Source organism: Paroedura picta, chromosome 7 (genome assembly GCF_049243985.1).
Source record: "Paroedura picta isolate Pp20150507F chromosome 7, Ppicta_v3.0, whole genome shotgun sequence".
Classification (NCBI taxonomy): Eukaryota; Metazoa; Chordata; class Lepidosauria; order Squamata; family Gekkonidae; genus Paroedura; species Paroedura picta.
Genome location: NC_135375.1, coordinates 73,427,150 through 73,450,578, shown reverse-complemented (window position 1 = coordinate 73,450,578; position 23,429 = coordinate 73,427,150). Strand labels below are relative to the sequence as shown.

Below are 23,429 nucleotides of genomic sequence, written 5' to 3'. Positions count from 1 at the left end.
GTCTGAATCTTCTAAGGACTCATAACAGGTAGTAGAAGAAAGAAAATTAATTTTAAAAGATGAGTGAGTTTAAACAAATCCACCCTGGTTTTAAAAGTGTTTTGCTATGTGGGACATAAGATAAACTGTTGATAAGTACAGTTTCCTCCTCCATGGTGAGATGTCTTGCTGAAAGGTTAAAGACTATCTCAGTCTCACTGCCCTCCTGCCCCTGGGAAAACCCGCCTGGAAGCATTCCGGGCATCTAGCCTGTTTAACGGGGTGTGGCTGGGGCTGTGAAAGTGACTGTCACTCGCTGAGCTTCCTGAGTCAAATTCTAAGGAGGAAAACATGCTCGGGTCCCAAGCGACTGATTTGGATCTAAATTTGGGGGGTTTTAGCCGTAATCCATGGGTAAACATTGTTGGTTTGATAGTCCCTATTCCCCAAAACGTTCTGTTTTTGAATGCTTTAAGCATGTTCGAATATTTTTTCAGTTCCACATCAATATCTCCCAGTTTAGAATGAAACCTCTCTCCGGCAACTGAATTTTCTAATGTACCCTTAATCTCCATGATTTCTACATCTAATTTGGTGATTTCCTGAAAAGACATATTAATAACACTGTCAAACAAACGTTGTGTCAGAATAGCTGCCCCATTTCTCTTTAAAAGATTCATTGTGTGTAAATAACATAGGAATTTTTGGATACGAAGAGCCCTAGGGATCGTTTCGAGTTTTAAATACTCATTCAAATGCACCGCATGTAAATGCAATCTAATCTTTTTCTTGTTACAATGGGAGGTAGCTGTTGTTGGATCTGTTCTTTCTCCTCAGTTGAATATGAAAATCCTGATTGCCACAGTGGTCCACGTAAATAAAACACCTTTGATTTCACAAGAAGTAACATCCAGACACTAATGAAATCAATTGGCAAGAAGTGGTATCTTCTTCAAATTTATTGAATTATACATTTATTGAATTATACATTCAATAAATTTGAAGAAGATACCACTTCTTGCCTGTTGACTTTGTTTGTGTTTGAACGTTACTTGGAAAACTATATTGGAGAACTAAAATGAGGCAAAATGGATATTGGAACTTTGGCTGAGTGAATGCTGCAATGCTTTCTGGTGAATTTGGGGGAAGCAAATACCATTTTTACAGCCACAGTCACTTGTGAAATTATCCATTCTCAGATTTCCTGGCCTCCACACCATCGACCTCGAACAGTTGTGACGCCGTAATACATTTGTGGGATCTGGGAATAGCTGTGACTATTATTTCTTTGCATTCTTTTTCAGTGAAAATTTGGCTGATAAGAATAGTTGCAGTGAGTCATTTTTGAAGAGGGTATTCTGTGAATTGTTTGGCAGAATTTTGTTTGCAGAAACTTAGTCTATAAGTGGGTAAATTAATTTTGAGTGACTTAAAGATGTGTGTGTGCTATATATTCTAAGGACTAGGATAGAATGTGTATAGATGGACTTATGATCTGTTGGAATGAATCCCACTTGAATAACAAAGATAGCGTCCAATTATTTTGTGAGACGCTTTTGGTGACCTGACATTTGCCTCCTTCCCCTTCCATCCATAATTCTAATCTCATTATAGTGTTGTTGTTTTGCTTTGTCTACCAGCAGCACTTGGAATACAGTATGCTTTCTCCTTTTCTTCTAAAATATGTATATTGTACTGATTACAGTTTGCATTGACTGATGTTGTATTGCTTTTATTTCCTGTTATTATCTTTAGTAAATCAATACCTTATATACTGCCGTTGTTAATTACATGAGTTTAAATGCTTATAATTTGAAGCCAATTTAATGGCATATCCTCTGTTCCAGGTGGAAGGCTGCCCTCATTCTTTCTTGCCCTTTTTTGGAGGGCCCCCAATTTTTAACTTATTAAAATTAAAACATATTACCAGGTGTATACTTAAACTTCATGGTATTGTGTTTATTAAGAAATAAATTCATAATATTCACTGTACTTAGGATTGCAACTCTGTCATATGGTAGGCCAGATTCACAATACATTTTAAAACATTGTTCCTAGCTGTGTATATAGTCCAGTGCTTCTGAGAACTGTAGTGCATAGGGGGGAGCATGGGTCTCTTCTATTTGCCATGGTCTAATTGAAAATCCCCAGCTAATAGCAGCTAGAGTGGAGTATATATAATGGGAAAGGTAGGAGTTAGGCCCCTAAAATTATACTACTCATATTTTATTCAAGGATGACATTGAAATTCTGAAACTGCTGCTCTTCTAAAAAACTTGTAGGATGTTGGCGAAAGGAAGTTCTGTTTCAAATAATGAAAAATTGCAGATTAGCACCATGTGTTTAATGACAGAGTACTGAGTAGGGATGTGTGATTCAGCTGCTTTGGTGCCCGTTTCCGCCAGTTGCAGCCAATGCCGCACCATGTGGGGGGAGGGCAGGGCGCCCACTGCCACCCGCACTGCCCTTGCTGCCTTCCCCGCCCCCCGCAGTGCACATTCTTAGTATTGAACATTTCTTTGTTTTAAACAAGGATAAAGCAGTTTGCCTGAAATGTCTTGAAACTGCTCAGTATTAAAGGAGAGGTGTGAGTGAACAAGATAAACTCTCTTTAAAAATCAATGTTTTTCAGCAAAATGGTTCTAGAAAGCTAGTTGAAGAGAACCTGTCTACTGTCTACTGTAACCATTCATGTTGCTAAATGTATTGCTGAGAATGGTAGACCATTCTCTGATGGTGAATTTGTTTTAAAGTGCATGGTTAAAGTAATGGAGGAAATGTGTCCTGATAAGGTAGTGTGTGTTAGTTGTGTCAGTTTATCTGCATCTACAATCACCAGGGGTGTTCAAGAACTATGAGAAGAGCTGCATATGTCACTGGTTGTCAATGCAAAAAGTTTTTATTTTTTTTCTTTTGGTATTAGCTGATAGACACTGCTCAACTACTAAATTTTATCAGGGGGATAGACTTAAGAATTACAGTTGTGTGCACTGCAGAGTTTGAAGGTCACCGCAACTGCAGAAAACATATTCTTGAAGGTGTGTAAATCAGTAGAAAATCTTGGTCTGAGTTGGGATAAATTGAAAAGCATTACAACTGATGGTGCAAGAAATATGGTGGGAAGTAAAACTGGTGTAGCAAAAAAACAGTGAAGAGATACTGAAATTAAACGGTACACTTCCCATACAATTTCACTGCATCATCCATCAGCAAGCCTTGTGTAGTAAGATTCCTCAGTGGGAAAGCATGATGTCTCTTGTTGTATTCAACATTAATTACGTCAGGCATCATGGCCTTGCTCATCATCAGTTTCAAAATTTTCTCTCAAATATAGATGCAGAATATGGGGATGTATTGTACCATGCAGAAATCAGTTGGCTTAGAAGAGACAAAGTCTTCAAATGTTTTTTTCAGACTTCATTATGAAATCGATGTCTTTCCTAAGGAGAAAGAAAAAAGTCAAGAAGCACTTTCTGACCCTGAATGGATTTTTGATTTGGTGTTCTTAACGGATATCAAAGAGCATCTAAACACATTGAACCTAAGGTTTCATGGGAAAGGAAAGCTTGTATGTGACATGTATACTGAATTAAGAGCTGTTGAATCAAAACTAAACATTTCTGTGAAGTGAATTAATGTAGGTAACTTTTCAAACTTCTTATGTTGCAATGAACTAAAATTTGAGAAGGATAGGAATTTACAATTCACTGTTGAAAGACACATCAAAGCACGTAACCTATTGCAGGTAGAATTTAAGAACAGATTCACTGATTGCCATAAGCTAGGAAAGGAAATAAGAATTTTTCAGAATCCATTTGAAGTGGCACCAGAAGATGCAAGTAATTTTTTTTCAGATGAAACTGATTTGTAAGCCAGCGCTCATCTCAGAGACATTTACAATCTGTTAGATTCCTTGTGCAGGCATGTTCAGTCTTTGGCACCACAAACCTTTTCCAAGATTAAAATTGTGGAATCGAAGTGTAGGTCAAGGCTTACAGATGAACATCAGCGGACCGCAACCTTTCTGTGGCCGCGGACCGCTGTCATGGGGTAGGGGGAGAAGGTGGCCCAGGGCCCCGCGCACGCGCGGCAGCCCTGGAACAAATGCGCATGCGTGGACTTGCCGTGCATGTGCGTTTGCGTCCGGTGGGGCGCAAAAGTGCATGCGTGGCGGTGCTGCACATGCGCAGAACTGCTGCGTGTGCGTGTTTGCACTCCCACCAGATGCAAACGCGCATATGCAGCAATACCACGCACGCGCGTTTGTGCTGCTGGCATGGTGGTAGCCGCGGCTCCCTCTCCCCGCCCCTCCAGGCCGCGAGCAAATCGGCCGCCGAAGAGGCCGATTAGCTTGCGGCCCGGCAGTCTTCTCCCCCCCTCCCAAAACAAGAAGCTTGCCGGGCCGCAAGCTAATTGGCCACTCTGGCGGCCAATTTGCTTGCGGCCTGGCGAGCTTCTCACTGCGGGAGGGGGCGGGGCAAGGGAGCCACAGCCCGGCGCTGAGGCCTTCACGGACTGACACCGGGCTGCAGCCCGGGGGTTGGGGACCACTGATTTACATGACATTTTAAGAGTATTTGTCGCAAACCTTGACTTGGACATCAATGCCATGGCTAACAGAAAACAGCCACAAAAACCACACTGACTAGATAAGGATATGTAGCTAAATAAAAGGATTCCACTGCTCCTTTCCACCCGCACACCCGCCCAACTCTGCCTTCTCCTGGCCGCTGGAGCGGCCGCGCCGCATCACAGACGCGGCGAGGCCACTCCAGCGGCCGGGAGAACGCTGCCGCTAACTCACCGTCGCCGTTGGGGCCTGCCGCCTTCTCCTCGCCATCGCCGCCGGGGCCCGCCGCATTGGCCGCCACTCCCGTGACGCGCCATGTGGCCGGCCGCCTCAGACCCGCCCGCAACCAGCGTCCCCGCAGCTCCCGGCCCATGAGGACCTGACGCCACCGGAGCCAGGTAGGCCGCTTCCCCCCAATCCAGCCCAACCCCGCTTCAGCCTTCTGTCATCTGCTGGGGGGAGGGAGGATTAAGGGTTCTGTGGCCCCACGGACCCAGTCCAGGCCTACGCAGAAGCCTTTGGGAGTCGGGCCCGGGTCCCATGGCATCTAGCGCCCATTTTATTTTCAATTAAAATGGGCTTTAAATCTAGTAACATATAAAACAATCAAAAGAACTTAAAACACGTATCTTTTTATGTCCTACAACAAAACATATTCCGATGTAAAATGGTCAACTGTACTTTTACTGTGAATCAGGGAGAGACCCACAATACAATCATAGCTGAACATACTACGTACTAAAAATTACGAATAAAACTGAATAATCACTAACATTTCAAAGGTTTTTGTCAATATGAATAATTCATTCAGTAGTTTTTCTTTTTGATTTTTATGTTGCAAAATTAGTGTCATCTTATACAATTAGAAAGAAAGAATTAAACACTAGAAGCTAGTTTTTCTTTTTGATATTATATGTTTATATCTATATATATAGATAGATATTAAAGATATACAAAGTATACAGAAAAGAAAAGGGGTTATACAAAGCCATTAATACAATTATTCAAAATTTACATAATATATTAAACAAACAAGCAAAAAAAGGTTTTGCCCAGTATCTTCTTCCTCATAATTTACCATGAATATTGTTTAAATTATTATAAGCAGTCTATTTTGTCACTATTATTTTCATCATTACTATTTATCTCATATTATAGACCTCATCTGATATTAAGTATGACTGAGAGAAGTGGTGCTAAATGGCAGCAGGCCAATTTTTCCTCTTTGGAGATGCCTGCAGTGTAAGCAGGAAGCCAGGAGGTGCAAGTTTGCTGTGCTGAGAGGTCTCCTGAAAAGCTTGAAAGCAACCCTAATTTGTGCCCTAGCTCAAAATGAACAACTAAAAAAGTATCCTGTTCCCTGTACTGTACGACTGTGAAAATATTTTCTAGTCAACTGATAAGTCATGCCAAATTTAGGAAACATGTTGGCAAAATAATAATTTTAAAAGTCCCTACAGACATCATATGAAAGAGATATACACTTTCTCTTCTCTTTCACTTCACTGCCACAAGGCCCAACAATGGCACAATAGAAGTATGGATTTATACGCACCATTTCAGTGGAGTATTTGATTAACAAAATATCCTTTAGATAATAGGATTGGGATGTGAAGTGGGAGTACTTCCCAGTGTTAAGCCCTTTCCTGTGAGATCCTACTGGGAGCAGTACTATCCCCAATGTTATTTACCATCTACAGGAATCATCTCGCCTAGCTGAACTGGAGGTTTCAGCTGGGTTGTCACCAATATATAGATTACAGAAATCAGCTATTTCTCTCAATAAATGGGCATCTGTTGACACTGCTGGACTGTCTGGCCAGATATCTATAGGCCGTGGTGGATTGACTCAAGTGGAATTGCTGAAGCTAAATCCAGCCAAGATGGAGGTCCTCTGCATCACCCAAAGACCATTAAGGTCATTGGACCAAAATCTGCCCAAGATCCCTAGCCCAACGGAATGAGATTGGCCTTGGCCAGGGCTTTCTTGGCCTTGGTCCCAACCTAGTGGAACACTCACCCAGAAGTGATCAAGGCCCTGAGTGACTTTAATCTTTTCTGCAGGGCCTGAAACACAGCTGTTCTATTAGGCCTATGTTTGTGTAGAAAAAATATTTCTGGATGAACAAATGCAGTGTCTGCTAGAAAGAGATAAACTGGAAGCAGTAGCCATTTACCAGCTTAAATGAGAACATTCAGCTGCTTTGTTAGAAGATACCCATGTACTATATCTATTCTGCACTTATCTGTAAGATGTCAATACAGATCAACTATAATCTATTTTAAAGCCTGAGTCTGTGCCATTAGGTACTGGTTTTTCATACTTAGCAGTGTATTAAGGACTATAAATATAAAAAACTAATTTGGCCTTAGGTTGAGGAATATCTGAAAATGACAATTGCTGCAATGTGCCTTCTACCAGGGTCCAGCCAAGTTGGGTTTAGCACTCCCTCTTCCTGTTTCCCACATATACAATGAAAATTAAGTTATGCCTAGTTGTTTTGTATCCATTAGAAATAACTGAGGATTCTGTTCATGTGGAAATTCAAGTTACTGCATTGGTTCCTAGATCAAAATATAAAATATTGGGGAGGCTCTACTTTCACTCACTGGGGGTGGTTGCCTTTCCCATGTTAAAAGGTATTTTTGGTCTTTCCAACACCATATGGAAACAACAAACTAATGTCTCAGCTACTTCAAAGAAGAGAAGAAGAGCTATTTTTCTAATACCCCTTTTTACCCTAAATAGCTTACAACACTTTTCCTTTTCTTTCCCCAAAACAGACAGCCTATGCGGTATGTGGGGCTGAAAGAACTCTAAAAGAGCTACTCTGCAAGAACAGCCCTAAGATAACTGTGATTTGCCCAAGGTCACCCAATAGCTGCATGTGGAGGAATAGGGAATCAAACCTGGTTCTCCAGATTAGAGTCCAATGCTGTTAACCACACTGGCTTTCCTGGGTCCAAAACCTTTATACTGTGCAACAGAAGGGTAGACTCTTCCTTATCTTTCAACCAACTCCATAATTGCAGAGGAAATGCAATTGCTATTGATAAACTGCTCCCCTGCTTATAGGGAAGAACATAAAATCGACATTAGTAGTAAGGCGTATTCTTCTTCGACCCTTAATCTCACAGTTGCCAACTATGCAGCCATAATGGGTAGCTACTAACTTTTCTTATTGTGAAGAATGTTGACTTATATAAACCTCTTAGCAGATGACAGAAATTCACTTGCCAATTTCTTTAAGCAGAAGCCCTTTGTCTAAACAGATTAACGGTGGCAGACATACTTGGCTATGGATTCAGCCGTGGTGCTCTGTAGGCATGCATGTCTTTGTTTCACTGCCTTACCTGTGGAAACCTGTCAAAGGATAGAAGACCTAATTTTGAATGTGCTACTCTCTTCTCAGTGAAGATGGACAATGCCATTTTGTAAATTAAGAAAAATAGCCTGTTTCTTTGGCATCAACAGCAACTTTGCAGACCCCACCATAGATGTAGGTCTCAAGGGCAGCATCATCATCAACAATCATCTAAGAACAACTCAGTGGGCCAAAGGGCCTCTTTATGAGTAGAATTTCAAGAACTAAGGCTAGATTACTGTATTTTGTGTTGCCCTTGAAACTGATGCGGGAGGTTCAACTGGTCAAAAATGCAACAGCACAAGTCCTAACCAAGACCCAGTGGAGAATGCATATGGAACTGGTGCTCTTTTAGCAGCATTAGATCCCGATTGTAGGCCATATCAAGTTCAAGGTTCAAGTTATCATGCGTAAAACCCTAAACATTCTGGAACCAACATTATCTACCCAGCCCTAAAGAAATAAAATTGGCCTCAACCAGGGCATTTTTGGTCCTGGACCCAGCATAATGGAATGCTCTACCTAGTGAGATCAGAGCCCTGTGGGACATTAAGTTCTTCAGTCCTTGCAAAACATTTGTTTTAAGTGATGATAAATTGCATTTAAAATTGAATGAATTTTAAACTTTGTTTATTATATTGTATAGTTGTATTTTAACTTGTACGAGCTGACCTGAGCTTTCAGGGAAGGAAAGCATGTGTATGTGTATGTGTATGTGTATGTGTATGTGTATGTGTATGTGTATGTGTAAACATGTCACATTAAAAGATGCATAAATTATCTTGTATGAGCCTCTTGTGGCGCAGAGTGGTAAGGCAGCCGACATGCTGTCTGAAAGCTCTGCCCATCAGGCTGGGAAGTTCAGTCCCAGCAACCGGCTCAAGGTTGTCTCAGCCTTCCATCCTTCCGAGGTCAGTAAAATGAGTACCCAGCTTGCTGGGGGGTAAACGGTAACGACTGGGGAAGGCACTGGCAAACCACCCCGTATTGAGTCTGCCATGAAAACGCTGGAGGGCATCACCCCAAAGGTCAGACATGACTCAGTCCTTGCACAGGGGATACCTTACCTTTTACCTTTAAATTATCTTGTAGGAGCTAGTGAAACATGCTCCATTCACTATCCTTTTACCAGAGCATCTTTCTGAATCATTTCCATACACTATAGCACTCCTTCCCATGTTTAAAAGAAACCCTTCTGAATATTTCATAGAATCATAGAGTTGAAAAGAACTCACAGCTATCTGTCTACCCACAGTTATCCCAATTTTATCCCCAAGTGATCCTTCCACCAAAAATCTCCAGAATCTAGTCTGGTGTGGAGGAAATTCACCTAGTATCTTACGATGTTGATTAGCAATTCCCTGGTTATGTGAGGGGAGGCCACAAGAGACCAACAGTGACACATCCCTTCCTGCCCACCCATTCACAGTCTGCCTAAATCAAGCTCCCTCAACCTTTTCTCATACGACTTGATTTCCAAACCCCTCATTATCTTTGTAATTCGCCTCTGGATACGCTCCAGTTTCTCTACATCTTTCTTCAGTTGTGGTGCACAAAACTGAGCACACTACAAGTGAGGTCTTATTAGAGCTAAGTAAAGTGGTAACATAATCTTGCATCATCTGGACGCTATGCTTCTTTCAATACAGCCCAAAATCCTGTTTGCCTTTTAGCCACTGAGTCACACTGCCAAGTCATGTTCAGTGTTTGGTCTACTAAGATCCCAAATCCTTTTCACATGTACTACTGCCATGATGTCTTACTCATCCTATACTGATGCATTTGATTTTTCCTACCTAAATGCAGACACTTACATTTTCACTATTAAAATTCATTTTAGCCCTGTTTTCCAGCCTATCAAGATCATCCTGTATTCTGATTCTGTCTTTTGGTGTGTTTGCTACCTCTCCCAGTTCAGTGTCATTTTCAAATTTAATAAGCACCCCCTCTATTCCTTCATTCAAATCATTTATAAATATGTTGAATAACACAGGGCCCAGAACAGATCTCTGAGGCACTCCACTTGTCACTCCTCTCCAAGAAGATGACGAACCATTTACAAAGCTCCCTTTGGGTGCGATCTGTCAACCAGTTCTCGATCCACCTAACAGTAATAGGATCCATACCACATTTTACCAACTTGCCAATAAGAATATCATGTAGAACCTTACAAAAAATCTTACTGAAATCAAGGTAAGCAATGTCCACAGCATTCCCCTGTTCTGACAAGGTAGCAACTTGCTCAGAAAAAGAGGTAAGGTTGGTCTGACATGACTTGTTCTTGAAAAAGCCATGCTGACTCTTAGTATTTACAGCCATCCACTCTAGCTGCTCAAGGACCGACTGTTTTATGTTTTGTTTTAAAGTTTTGCCAGTTATAGGCATCAAGCTGACGGATCAGAAGTTACTCGTATCTTCCTATTTCCCCTTCATGAAGATGGGGACAACATTTGCCCACCTCCAATCTTCTGGTACTTTACCTGTTCTCCAGGAATTGTCAAAAATAATGGACAGAGGCTCAGAAATTATAGCTGAAAGTTCTTTTAGTACCTTTGGATGCAGTTCACGTGGCCCAGAGTATTTGGTTTTGTTTAAAAAAACTAGGTGTTCATGGAATAACTCTACAGTAATCCTAGGCCACAACTCCCATCCTTCATCATGTGAAATGATTTTGCCATGTTGAGCTCGATTCCCCTTGCTTGAGAAGACTGAGAAGTAGGAATTGAGCAGTTCAGCCCTCTCTTCATCACCTGTTACAATGTCACTTTCTTGTCCTACCTTGTCTCTATTCTTTTTCTTACTATGAATATAACTAAATAACCTTTTTTTTTTTTGCATTTTTTAGCTAAAGCTCATACTGAGCTTTAGCTCTTCTAACACTCTCCCTATAAGCCTTGGTTATTTGTTTATATTCCTCCTTGTTTATAAGGTTGCCCTTCCATTTCCTAAATGAGTCTTTTTTTATTACTCATTTTTTTTTTAAAACTGTTTATGGAGCCCTCCTGGTTTCTTTAGGTTCTTTCCAGTTTTCATTCTCAAGGGAATTGTCTGTGATTGTGCCTTCAGTATTTCACTGCTGATAAACTCCCAATCTTCTTGGACTTTCATCTTAAGTTTTTCTGATCATGGGATTCTACCCAACAAATGTGTTAAAATTTTTCTCTCCTGAAGTCTCTTCCCCAAGATCATAAAATTCAAATTCACATGGTCACTGTTACCAAGTGCACCCACAACTTTTACCTCATCAACCAGTTCTTCCCTGTTGGTAAGTATCGAGTCTAAAATAGCGGACCTCCACTTTCTGGGAAATGAAGTTGTCAGGAAGACAAATCAAGAATTTATTGGACTTTTCATTTTTAGCAGAGCTGGTCTTCCAACAGAAATCTGGGCAATTGAAGTCTCCTATGACCACTAGGTCCTGTGTCTCTGAGATCTTTGTAAACTGATCCAGAAGCATCTCATCCAAGTCCTCTGCCTGGCCTGGCAGTCTATAATAGACCTCCACCATAATATCACTATTATTTCCTACTGCTTTTATTTTTACCCAAATACTCTCAGATGAACTCTCATGCTCAGAAACATGTATTTTCTCACAAGTATATATGTTCTTAACATATAGTGCTACTTTTCCCCCTTCTTAATTTGTCTGTTTCTTTTAAATAAGTTGTACCTTCAATCCTATTATTGCAGTTGTGAGAGTTATCCCACCAGGTTTCTGTAATGCCTATTAGATCGTAGTCCCCTTTCTTTATTAGGAGAGTTCAGTTTTGCATAGTTTGTAGAAAACAAGGAAAGCTGGGAAACTTTCAAACATCTTTGAGCAAGCCATTCCATAAGATGGGGGCTACAACAAGAATGTGTGCTTGAACATGCAGTTGTTGATTTTTCCAATTTGTGGAGTGACAGCTGCAGCAGGTAGGCATCCATTAAATGGTATTCTGCACCAACTGTACTCTACAAGTAGAGTTTGTGGGTAGTCCTATGTAGAGTGTATTTATTATAGTTTAGCATTGATGTCAAAATGGTGAGGATCCAGGAGGCTGTATTGGCTGTGTTAGGGTAAGGGGGCCATCTTTTGAGCTACACTGAGTTGGAATAAATGATTTTTAGCAGTTGTATTTACTTTTTCCTCCCCCAGCAATGCTGGATGCAGTACAACATCCTGGGCTCTTAACCAAGTCTGCAAAGGTCAACTGCACCCGGTTGAAAATATTGTGTCCTTTAACATCTCTGCCTTCCCAAGTAACATTGCCTCATCTTGTCTTCAGCTTCTGTTTGCTCAGTTACAGCAGTCAGGCAGTGATTCAAGACCTCTACTGCGTCAGTGGGGGGTTTGCACATTGATACTCTGGCCCTAATCATGGATGCTTTGTACCAATATAGGACACATTTAATGAAATGGTCCGTAGTTCACAAAAACTTTATATCACTAAATCTTTAATTAGTAAATCAGTAAGCATTCTATTTAAGCCTACACTTGTACCTCTATCACGAATAGAATCTAGCATAAAAGCTAAGGTAAATGGATTATGCTGTGGTCTTGGATAAAAAAATAGTGGGATGATTGGGATTGATTTAACTGACATTTTATAACAAGATTGTTATTTGTCAGATAACATGAAGCTTATTGTCTTCAGTAGCAAGTAGTGTTTACAAAGGAATGTTAGTTGGCCTACCAATACTGCCTGGGCAGTGGTTAAAATATAATTAAATCTTATGGGGTTGGATGGGAAGAAGTTCTAATTTCTCTTCCAGCTATTCTATGTGTAACCACTAATACATTCCATTTCCATGCCATCCTTGCCATCCTTGGTAATATTGGAACTCAGCCTGTTACATAGGTTGGTCATATTCCACACCTAGTTTTTGGCTTCAGCTTCTTTCTTCCTTGCTGGCAGTGTTGGTTTTATCTTCTTGGTGCTGTCTTTCATAGAACTTAACACTGGTGACAAGGATTGATTAGCCTGAGGCATACAAAGTGGTTTTTTTTTCCTTTTGGGCTTTGAAAGTACAGAATTGGCTGATGTTTTTGCCTGGACTACATGGAAATTGCTTCAGAATAGCTTCAGGTTAGTTGACAACCCTGGGATATGGTGGCCCAGGGACATACAGAAGAATTCAACCTTGAATGTCCCAGGAAGTAAGAATTATGCTGCTAGACTGGAGTTTTGTTTAGCAGTTAACAGCATTACAGAGCCATAAAAACCACAACCTGGGGTTTTTCATGATGTAAAAAGTTTATTATCTGATAGTGTTTTGGCCCATTATGATTAATAAAATCCACTAATTCTTGCATGTGATGCTTCGCTGTATGGTATTGAGACTGTTCTAAGACACTGAGTTACAGATTGTTGTGAGGCGCGTATTGCATTTTTACATTTTTCAACTGAACAGAATTATGCATTAAAGAAGCTCTTGTATTAGCTAGTGTGAAAAAAACCCATGATTTTGTCTGTGGTTGGTCATTCATTATAATTATTGATTATAAACCATTGTTGGGACTATTTGCCCCTGACAGACATTTAGATGTCTCCACATATGCATCGGTGGGTATTTCATTTAAATTCTTATTATTACACCCTGTTGCATAGGCCAAGTAAGGGTATTGCCTATGTTGATGCTTTGTGCTGTTTTCCCATAGCATCAATTGAGGTAGATTTTCCTTGTCCATTGGAGGGGTTGTCTTTAAACATCTAAGTACTCAGTTCTTGCTCGTGTCCTCTGTTGGGTGTGAAAGGAGTAGTCAATAGGTAAGCTTAAGGAAAAATTTGTGTTGAGACAATATGACATCTTGACATTGTGCAGATGAAGGCTCTTGTTTGCAATTATGTGTGGTGGCCCAACAGGGATATTGAGGTGGAAAAATAAGTCAAGAAATGCCAGCCTTCAAGACCAGTTCCACCATATGCCTGAATACATTCAAGATCATGGCTTCATATTGATTTTGCTGTTCCAGTTCAGGGCAGAAGTTTACTATTAGTGGTTGACTCATATTCCAAATGATTGTAAGTTATTCCTATTTCATCAGTGACATCTGTATTGTTGTTAAAGCATTAAGCAGACTCTTAACACATGGATTATCAGATGCTGTGGTCTCTGATGATGGCACCCAGTTTATATCAGAAGAATTTTGCACACATGGGGACTGCACAGCAATAGAACTTCAATCAGATAATTTATTTCTGCTGACAACCTCCAGGGGGCACTACACACTGGAGCCAGAAATTTATCCTTGCCCAGGAATCACATGCTCCTGTGCACCAGCCCCCCTCCCGTTCCTCTTTTACCACCAGATGGGGGTAAAATGTTGTCTTTGTGAGGTCTTCAGTTATTTGCTTCATAAGGTACTGCCTCCCCAATTTTGCTGTGATAGTTTTGACTTCTGAGTTCTAATGTCTCAGAAAACTATTTTCGAGAAATGTACCCATTGCAGGGTGGAGATTACTCAAACTGATGACCTCTGTTCTGTTTGCATTTGGGGTCCAAATTCTCCACATGGAAGGCCTGTTAATGCTTCACCCTCAGCTTGAGTGGATAGGGTATCAACGTTGAAGGTAGCATCATGGGAGAAAGCCCTCAAGGCTTCAGACCCATTCAAATAGACTCTGGACAAGGCAACTACCACTGCATCTTTGGGAGTGATGAGATTGATGCCATTTGCTGGTTCCATGTCACAACAGATCTGATCAGGGTCCCAATTCCCCTTGGGCTAATCACACCTAATCAGAGGCACCAGTTAAGAGGGTGAAAACCAAACCCAGTGTAAAAGAAATGTAGATTTGTGTCTGAGCAAGGTGCTCTGATCCATGCTTCTTCTCCCAGCTCTTCAGAAGAAACCTAGGATGCCACCTTGGATCCAAAATACCTCCCAGTTTCCATCTAAGATAGGGATTAGAAGAAGAGCTGTTTTTTTTTATACCCTGCTTTTCATTACCCTCATCCTCCTTTAGTAACTGTATCATGTAGCCCAGTGGTCCCCAACCTTTTTATCACCGGGGACCACTCAACGTTGGGGACCACTCAATGCCTTTTACTGAGGCCCGGTGGGGAGGGGCAGTTTACTCCTCTACTCTCAACCACTGCCCTAACACTCTCTGATCGCTATGGTAATGTTTAAACATCCCTTCAAAATAAGATACAGACACGCCACAACAATGAACATAAGGAACATTTTATTTTCATGGAAATTTTAACTCATGACAATGACAAATCAATGGGAACCCTGAGCTTGTTTCTCTGCAACGAGATAGTCCCATCTGGGAGTGATGGAAGACAATGACACCCGAAGTGTGTTGTAAAGGGCCGGGGGGGAGGCGTCTTTCGGGGCCCACCTCCAATTAGTCGAAGGACCACATGTGGTCCGCAGCCCACAGGTTGGGGATCGCTAATGTAACCCACAGTGCCCAGTACCTGTCGTGAGAGGATGCTGCTCTCAACTGAAGTAGATTAATATGAAGTTGTCTTTCATTATATAACATATGCCCCTTGCAGAGAAGCCCTCACAAGGGCCACCCTATGGCAAGAGTGAAGCATCTGTAGTCAGAACTATCCCATGTTCAGGAACTCCTGGAATTAATTATGGTGAGAGATCCATTACAACAGGGAACCAACAACACGCCTGGAAATGGAAGCTTATGCCAAAATCTGTCATAAACCTCCCCTATAGATTGACATATTGATATGGAGCCTGAATTTCAAAATGAGCTAGAGGCTATTCATATATCAGAACATAAATCAACCCCAGCATAGAACCACAGTCACTCACAGCATTTTCGAGTTTGGCACTGGTATCTGCAGGACTGTCGGCTAAGGGGCAGTATTACAGTTGAACATTAAAAAATCAAAGTTAATGAGCACTGGGGAATTACACAACTTTAAGGTCAACAATGAAGAAAAATACATTATTTGAGATTTTTTATTCCTTGACGCCATCAACTAAAAGGGTGACTGCAACCTATCACAAGGAATTTGAGACTGGGAAGAGCAGCCATAAGGATCTAGAAGAGATTCTTAAGTGAAAGGGTGTTGCTGGCAACCATTATCAAGATAACTCATACCATATTATTCTTCGTTACTATATTTTGTTGTGAAAGTTGGAAGAAAACTGACAAGAAGAAAGTTGACTCATTTGAACTGTGTTGTAGGAGATTTTTACAGATAACATTGACTGCCAAAATGACAAATTAGTGGATTCTAGATTAAATCAATCCTGAGCTATCCCTAGAAATGAAAATGACTAAGCTAAGGCTTCAGGTCACATCTCACCTAACTCACAGGTATCTGTTGTGGGATAAGGAAGGCGATTGCCTTGAGACTCCTTCTGGTAGAGAAAAGCAGCATGTAAGAACCAACTCTTCTTCATGAGAAGGCAGGAGTCAATAATGCTAGCTGACAGTTGTAAATTCTGTAAAGAGCCTTGATTATGACTGTGACTGAATTCAGCACAATTATTGGATAAGCCATTGTCCATGGTAGCATGGTCAGCATTTGGGGCACACAGATCCATTAGCTGGCTTATTTGTCTGAATCATATTGATCTATGCAATGGTCAACTCCAGATACTGCAGCGCGTTCTAAGTTAGGCTACCTAACTTCTGGCAGTCTAGATTGCAGCTGTCAGGTGGTTTGGATCATCATGGTCAGCACATATTACTCCCAATTTTGTAGCAGCTGCACTGGTTACCAGTTAGTCTCCACATTCAATTCAAAGTGTTGACGTTAGCTTTCAAAGCCCTTAGGTCTCATACCGCCTCTTCCGCTACAACCCCCCGCATCCCCTTGGGTTATTTAGGGGCATTTTTCAGGTGCCTAGGATGGCTGTTAGCTGTCACCTGGGGAAGGGCCTTCTCAGTTATGCCCCCCACCCTGGACTCTCAGATGACACCCATGCCCTGCCATACTTGTTTGGTTTCTGCAGGGCATGAAAAGCCAAATTAATTATGTTGACCTTTGGAAGATAACCATGCGTATGGGCTGATTGATAGTGGTATCATGATGTTTTAATGTTAATGTTAATATTTTATATTTATTTTTATTTACCTGATTGGTTTTAATGTTATAAGTTACCATGGCTTTAGTGACAACAAAAAAACCCCTTAATACATAAGCTGGAGGAAGTAGGAAAAAAGGAAGATTCAACATTAGATGGATTGATTCTATAAAGATAGTCATGGCCCTCAGTTTGCAAGACTAGAGCAAGGATAGGACATTCTGGAGAACATTCATTCATAGGGTCACTATATGTTGGAAACAATTTGACTGTAGTTAACACATACACATTCTGAAAACAGCATAATGATAGGTGTTGTTTTGGGTCCTGGGAATTTTGTCTCCCATTCTCATGCCCCCTGGTTGCCCTGGCTGAGAGTAGAATGAGTGCTAGTAGACCTCCAATCTGGATCTGGATCACATCCTTATTCTACTTGCAGAGACTATTTTAGATATGTTTTCATGGAAATTGTTCTCAAGTAAGCACATATAGAATTGTAGTCCACAGCCTGTATTAGAAAGGTTTATTAGTATTACATGTAGAAATATGTATTATATGTATTATTATATGTAGAAAGATCATGGCATCCGGCCCTCTCAATTCCTGGCAAATAGATGGGGAGGAAATGGAGGTAGTGACAGATTTTATTTTTCTGGGCTACAATATCACTGCAGATGGGGACTGCAGCAAAGAAATTAAAAGACGCTTGCTCCTGGGGAGGAAAGCTATGACAAATCTAAACAGCATCCTAAAAACCAGAGACATCACCCTGCCAACAAAAGTGCATCTAGTCAAGGCTATGGTATTCCCAGATGCAATGTATGGCTGTGAAAGTTGGACGAGCGTCAAAGAATTGAGGCTTTTGAACTCTGGTGCTGGAGAAGACTTTTGCGAGTCCCTTGGACTGCAAGGCGAACAAGCAGGTCAGTCCTTAGAAGGCCAGATCCTGAAGATGAAACTCAAATACTTTGGCCACCTCATGAGAAGGAAGGACTCCCTGGAGAAGAGCCTAATGCTGGGAGCGATCGAGGGCAAAAGAAGAAGGGGACGACAGAGAATGAGGTGGCTGGATGGAGTCACTGAAGCAGTAGGTGCAAACTTAGATGGACTCCGGGGAATGGTGGAGGACAGGAAGGCCTGGAGGATCATTGTCCATGGAGTCGCAATGGGTCGGACACGACTTCGCACTTAACAACAACATGTAGAAAACAGAAGTATAGAATTGAGACAGCAGGCTTAACTGGGCAGTAGAGCCTAGTGTTTGGAGAGCTGGTATTCTGTCTCCTTTCCCCTAAGGAAGATGGGAGAGTATTTGACCAGGGATATGTTGGCCTCCGTCTTTAAGCAGGCCTACTCAGATGAAGGATCCACCCTTATTCTACTTGCAGAGACCATATTAAACTCATTCCATTGTGCCTCGAAATCCATTCCTGGTTTTATGGGTAATTGTATTACCCTGATCTCCCTTGTAAAACAGTTAAATTGCAAGCAATAAAACCATGCTACTTAGCTATACTCAACAAGAACAAAAAAGAGAGAAAAAATTATTTTAAAACTGATACATTTTGAAAGACTGATTTACATATGTTTGCAGAGGAAATAATTCTGTTTGTGACACAGGGATGCAAGAGACAACATAAATATCTAAAAGCTGAGCGTTCTGTGTGCTGTTGTGCAGCTGCCCCCCCCCCCCCCCCAGTGAATAGCTCCCTGATCAGTCAGTAAATCAGTGACATATTCACAGTTGGTGGTTATGAGCTGAACCTACAGGAGTTCAAGCATCCCTAGTCCTAATGCTAGCATGACTGATATTGTACTCTTAGCCTGCTGCTAAAATCTTATTCATGATTTGCCTGAACTGCTTTGCTCTTTTCACACTGGTTCACAATATTATGCCATAAGAATTTGGAGCTATTATTTATCTTCCATGCATAGTTGCAAATAAAGAAAATACAGTACATTAAATGCTACAAAGATAGAGTTCTAGATAGATGCTTGTTGTATTGAAAATGCTGCTTTCACTTTTCCAGGTATTTTTATGCCTATCCATAATCCAAGTATTTTTTATGTTTATTTTAAATAATCTGTTACTTCTGTTCACTGCATTGGAGCAGGAGTGTTGGTTTATCATGTCAGGTGTGCTGAATCCAGAGTTGGTGTTTTATCTCACTCTGTAAGGGTCTAAGGCAGGCTTTCTCAACCAGGGTTTCATGAAAACAGAGGAGAGGACCCGCAGTAATGGGTTTAAACTGCAAGTACAACGATATAGGCTTGATATCAGGAAAAAAAATGTCACAGTCAGAGTAGTTCAGCAGTGGAATAGGCTGCCTAAGGAGGTGGTGAGCTCCCCCTCACTGGCAGTCTTCAAGCAAAGGTTGGATACACACTTTTCTTGGATGCTTTAGGATGCTTAGGGCTGATCCTGCGTTGAGCAGGGGGTTGGACTAGATGGCCTGTATGGCCCCTTCCAACTCTATGATTCTATGAAAACCTGGGGTTTTGTGACAGCCCTGAAAGGATTTCCTGAACACGTGGGAGTTACTTTTGTATATTTTTAAAAAATTGTTAAACATTTATCTGGTGATACAGCCATATACGGTCATATTGACCTGCCCCTCCTCTTCCCCCCCCCCATGGCGCTGGCTGCTTTGGGCGCGAACAGCTGCTTTGAACACCGAAGTGCCCAACACTACCTATTGAGAGTGTCATAAGAGCTGGCTATTTTGCAAGAAGACGATACCAAGATAAGTACAGTGACCAGTTTCTGCGGATTATATTGATGATCACATTGAAATACTACGCAGAAGTCACAGTATATTTGCTTGTCATAAACTTTACTGTTTATAACTTTTCTATAATTGTGTGTGTCTTTAAACAATTGTGGGATCAACTGATCCATTTCATGCATGATTCAGTTCACTAAAGTTTATGCTGCCCAATAAAATCAAGACCAACAAAGATTTATTCAAGGTGTGAGCTTTTGAGTCCAAGCACTCTTTCTTATGCTGCAGCAAGTCTGTTCAGTATCTTCAATACAAAATTGCTATATATGAAGAGGGGAGCATATCCAGGCACATCCCTTCTTGGAAATCCCTCTCAGCATCAAGTCTCATTCAGGTAAGGTAAATTCTCATGTATTTTCTTCACACCACAACTGGTCTTGGTGACTTTTAAGATGTATCTCCTTAGCCAAGTCCAGGGTGAATGGAAAGACTGTTATGCAAGATGGGAAAGATCATGCTTATGCCTTCAAATTCAAGCAAGCAAAATAGGCAGGAGGAAAGTAGTGACACTCTCACTGATGAATGACCTGTGCCAGGATATGGATAGATGGAGAATGACTAACCAAGTCATTCTTCTGGACCTCTCCGCAACTTTCAATATCATCAATCATAGTATCCTTCTGGACTGACTTTCTAGGCTGAGACTTTGAGGCAATATTTTGTGGTGGTTTCTGTTGTACCTGGAAGGTAGATTTTAGAATATGATGCTGGGGGACTGTTGGTTTGCCACTTGATCTCTGACCTGTGGGTTCCCACATGATTCCGTCTTATCTGTTATATGTTTTAATACTAGCATGAAACTGCTGGGTGAGGTCATGTGGAGGTTTGGACTGGATTGTTACCTATATCTTGTGCTTCTGGCTGATCCCAGGGGAGTTGTAGAAACCCTGAACCACTGCGTGGGGCAGTTTTGGCCCTGATGTGGACTAATAAGTGAAAAATACCAAATATTAAATTATGTTGCAAGAATATGAGAAATCATGCTAAAAGACTTTCTGAATAAAGTTTATTTTTTAAGTAACAGAGATATGAACTCACTTTGAGAAGTAACCATATATACTTGGATTTAGTTAATTGCTGAAGTTAAGAAGGTTTATAGAGAGAAATGTGAGTATAAGCTAAGTTGACATATGCAGAGGAAATATGATGCTATTTCCAAAATTCACCAGCATTGTAAGGCAGAGTTATAAAAACCATGCCAGACAGCAGTACAAGGTTATGAGAATGTGGCTGTTAGATAACTTATTATTCTTATGCTAATAAAATAAGATAAAATTTTATCCACGTGCTTATATCCTAAAGTCTTGATAAGTGGGAAAGCAGGATAAAAAAGTATCATTGCTGTAAAATATCTTGTATTTTGAACAATATTAGCCTGCCTCTTAACACCTTCCCCCTATTGGCTCAGGTAAGGTTTACACTCCTTTGTTCCTATTATGATGTGTCAGCTAGCTTTAGTCCAGTATCTCTTCCAGTGGGCCTGTATTGAAGACTAAGACACTGGGGAGATAGGTAGGGAATACAACAATGTTTTCAGTCCTCAGCTTAAGCCAGGTTTCAAGCAATTCAGCCAGGGTTCTACTACTCTTCTACCCTATCTCTGCCCTCCTTCATTATGAGAAAAAATGGACTAGCATGGAAAGAGAGGAAGGAAAATGGAAGAGGTGGGTTAGATGAAAACCAGTGAAGGGTTCTTTCTTTCCCTCTGTGTTATCCCCCCCCCCCAATCTAGCTGCAGATTTTCTCATTCCAGCGTCCTCCCCCCCCCCCCCCCCCGATTCTTGTGTTTCTGGGTACAATTCAAAATCCTGGTTCTGACCTGTGCAATGTAGATAGCTTGGAGCCAGGACACCTGAAAGACTGCCTCCTCCCACACTTTCTGGTCCACCAGTTAAAGATTTGCCAGTGGGTGGAGGGTATAAAATGGCTGGTAGCATTGTTTACTCTTTTCGGTTTTATCCTTTCCCTTGAGGGTTTTGCTTAGCGTCTACTGCGTGGCGTAGTGGTTAAAAGTGGTGGCTTCTAATCTGGTGAGCTGAGTTTGATTCCCAGCTTCTCCACATGCAGCCAGCTGGGTGACAACCCTGGTAGAGCTGTTCCGACTGAGCAGTCTTGACAGAGCTCTCTCAGCCTCACCTACCTCATGGGGTTTCTGTTGTGGGGAGAGGAAGGGAAGGCGATTGTAAGCCATTTTGATGCTCTTTTGGGCAGTCAATAATGGGGTTTAAAAAACAACTTTTCTAATATTCTTTTACCAAACCAAAGCCATTTCTTTTTGTCTAGGTTTTAAAATAACAGGGTTGAACTTGTAAAGTTTTCCTACAATTTGCTTCTAAGCTAATGTTTTTACTTGTAGACTACTACATGCTTTTGTGCTGTTTTTATGCTCTGGTTAAGCTTTTAATAGTTTATCAAGTTTTAATGTGCTTTATATGGTTGTTTGAGTCATGTTTGTTTGTTTGTTTATTTATATCCCGCCACTCCCACAAGGCTCGTGGCGGCTAACAAGATAAAAACCCCCAATACATAAAACCCCCAATAAAATAAATAACAATTTTGATCAAATTTAGGCTCCTCAGCCATGATACAGGAAACTCAACAAGGTGGCAGGGTTGGTGGGGATGCAGAAGAAGTCTGATCACTCAGAGTGACAGAAGTTAGACCCCAGCAACATGAAGGAAGCCTTCACAGCTGGGAGTAACTAAACTGGTACAGCGGAAAGTGGCCCTTACACCTCATCACCTGGTGCTGCCAGGGGATCTTGTAGCCCAAGGACTGATACCACTTACCTGGGAGTCATGGAACCAACTTCACAGCATGGGCCCCAGTGTGACAGTCTCAAATGTGAGGCCCAGGGTGGCAGATACTCCCAAATGCAGATGGGTCTGGGTCTTGAGTTGTATCCCACATTAATAGGGAAGGCAGTATTGGTGGCAGGGTAGGAGGCCTGCTTGCCATTTCCTGCTGTCAAAAATGAGGAATACCTCCATCTGGACACACAGGAAGGGAAATACAGAGGGGGAGAGAAGGCCTCTCAGGGTGACAGGGAAAGGCAATGGGGAGGCAGAATGCAAGCATTACCCCATGATAGGGGGAGGAATGGGGACTGAACACCCAACCCCTGGGCAGCCACTGGGAGAAGGGCTGGATGGGGAAAGGTAGGAAGACAGGAGATTGGAAGGGAATAAGAGGAAGGACTTCAGAGTTAGATGAGAGTGTATAGACTGTAGGCTGAGCATGTGCTATAGACTGAGAGGTCTATCTGGCTTCGGAGGTCATCCATCAGGGCAACTAGCACTGTCTCCACCCCATGTCCAGGCCGGAAGCCCAACTGAAATGGATCAAGGGCTGATGTTTCCTCCAGGAATGCTGATATTTGGTCCACAGCAGCCCTTTCAACTAACTTCCCCAGAAAAGCTAAGTGCAAAACGGGGTGATAGTTGTCAGGGTCTTGCGCGGCCAAAGATGGTTTCTTGAGTAATGGGCGTACCACTGCCTCTTTTACTCCTTCCAGGAATTCTCCAGTTGAGAGGGAGAAGTTGATTATTTCCTGGAGGGGGGCTCCTATTCTTCTGTCTGTTGTTTTTAGGAGCCATGATGGGCATGGGTCTAGTGAGCAAGTGGTTGGCCTCATTGCTACTACCATCCTGTCCATTTCAGTTTGTGAGAGTTGTCTGAAGTGACTCATTGTTCTCTCCAAAGATGGCCAAGGAGCCTCTAGTTCACTTTCTGTGTCTAAAGTT

General features: G+C 41.6%; 1 protein-coding gene across 8 annotated transcripts in view; it reads left to right on the top strand.

Annotated features, from left to right (window-relative positions):
* RFX3 (regulatory factor X3) overlaps positions 1-23,429 on the top strand; it is a 214,897-nt gene that overhangs the window by 46,654 nt on the left and 144,814 nt on the right. The window contains exon 1 of one of the 8 annotated variants that reach the window (XM_077344916.1): positions 3,503-3,525. The exons of 5 other annotated variants lie outside the window; for them this stretch is intronic. Coding sequence is in view for 1 of the 3 variants with exons in the window: in XM_077344911.1 (XP_077201026.1) it covers positions 21,302-21,350 (49 nt within the window). In the remaining 2 variants the exon portion in view is untranslated. 2 more of the 8 variants (XM_077344915.1, XM_077344911.1) reach the window with 2 other exon arrangements.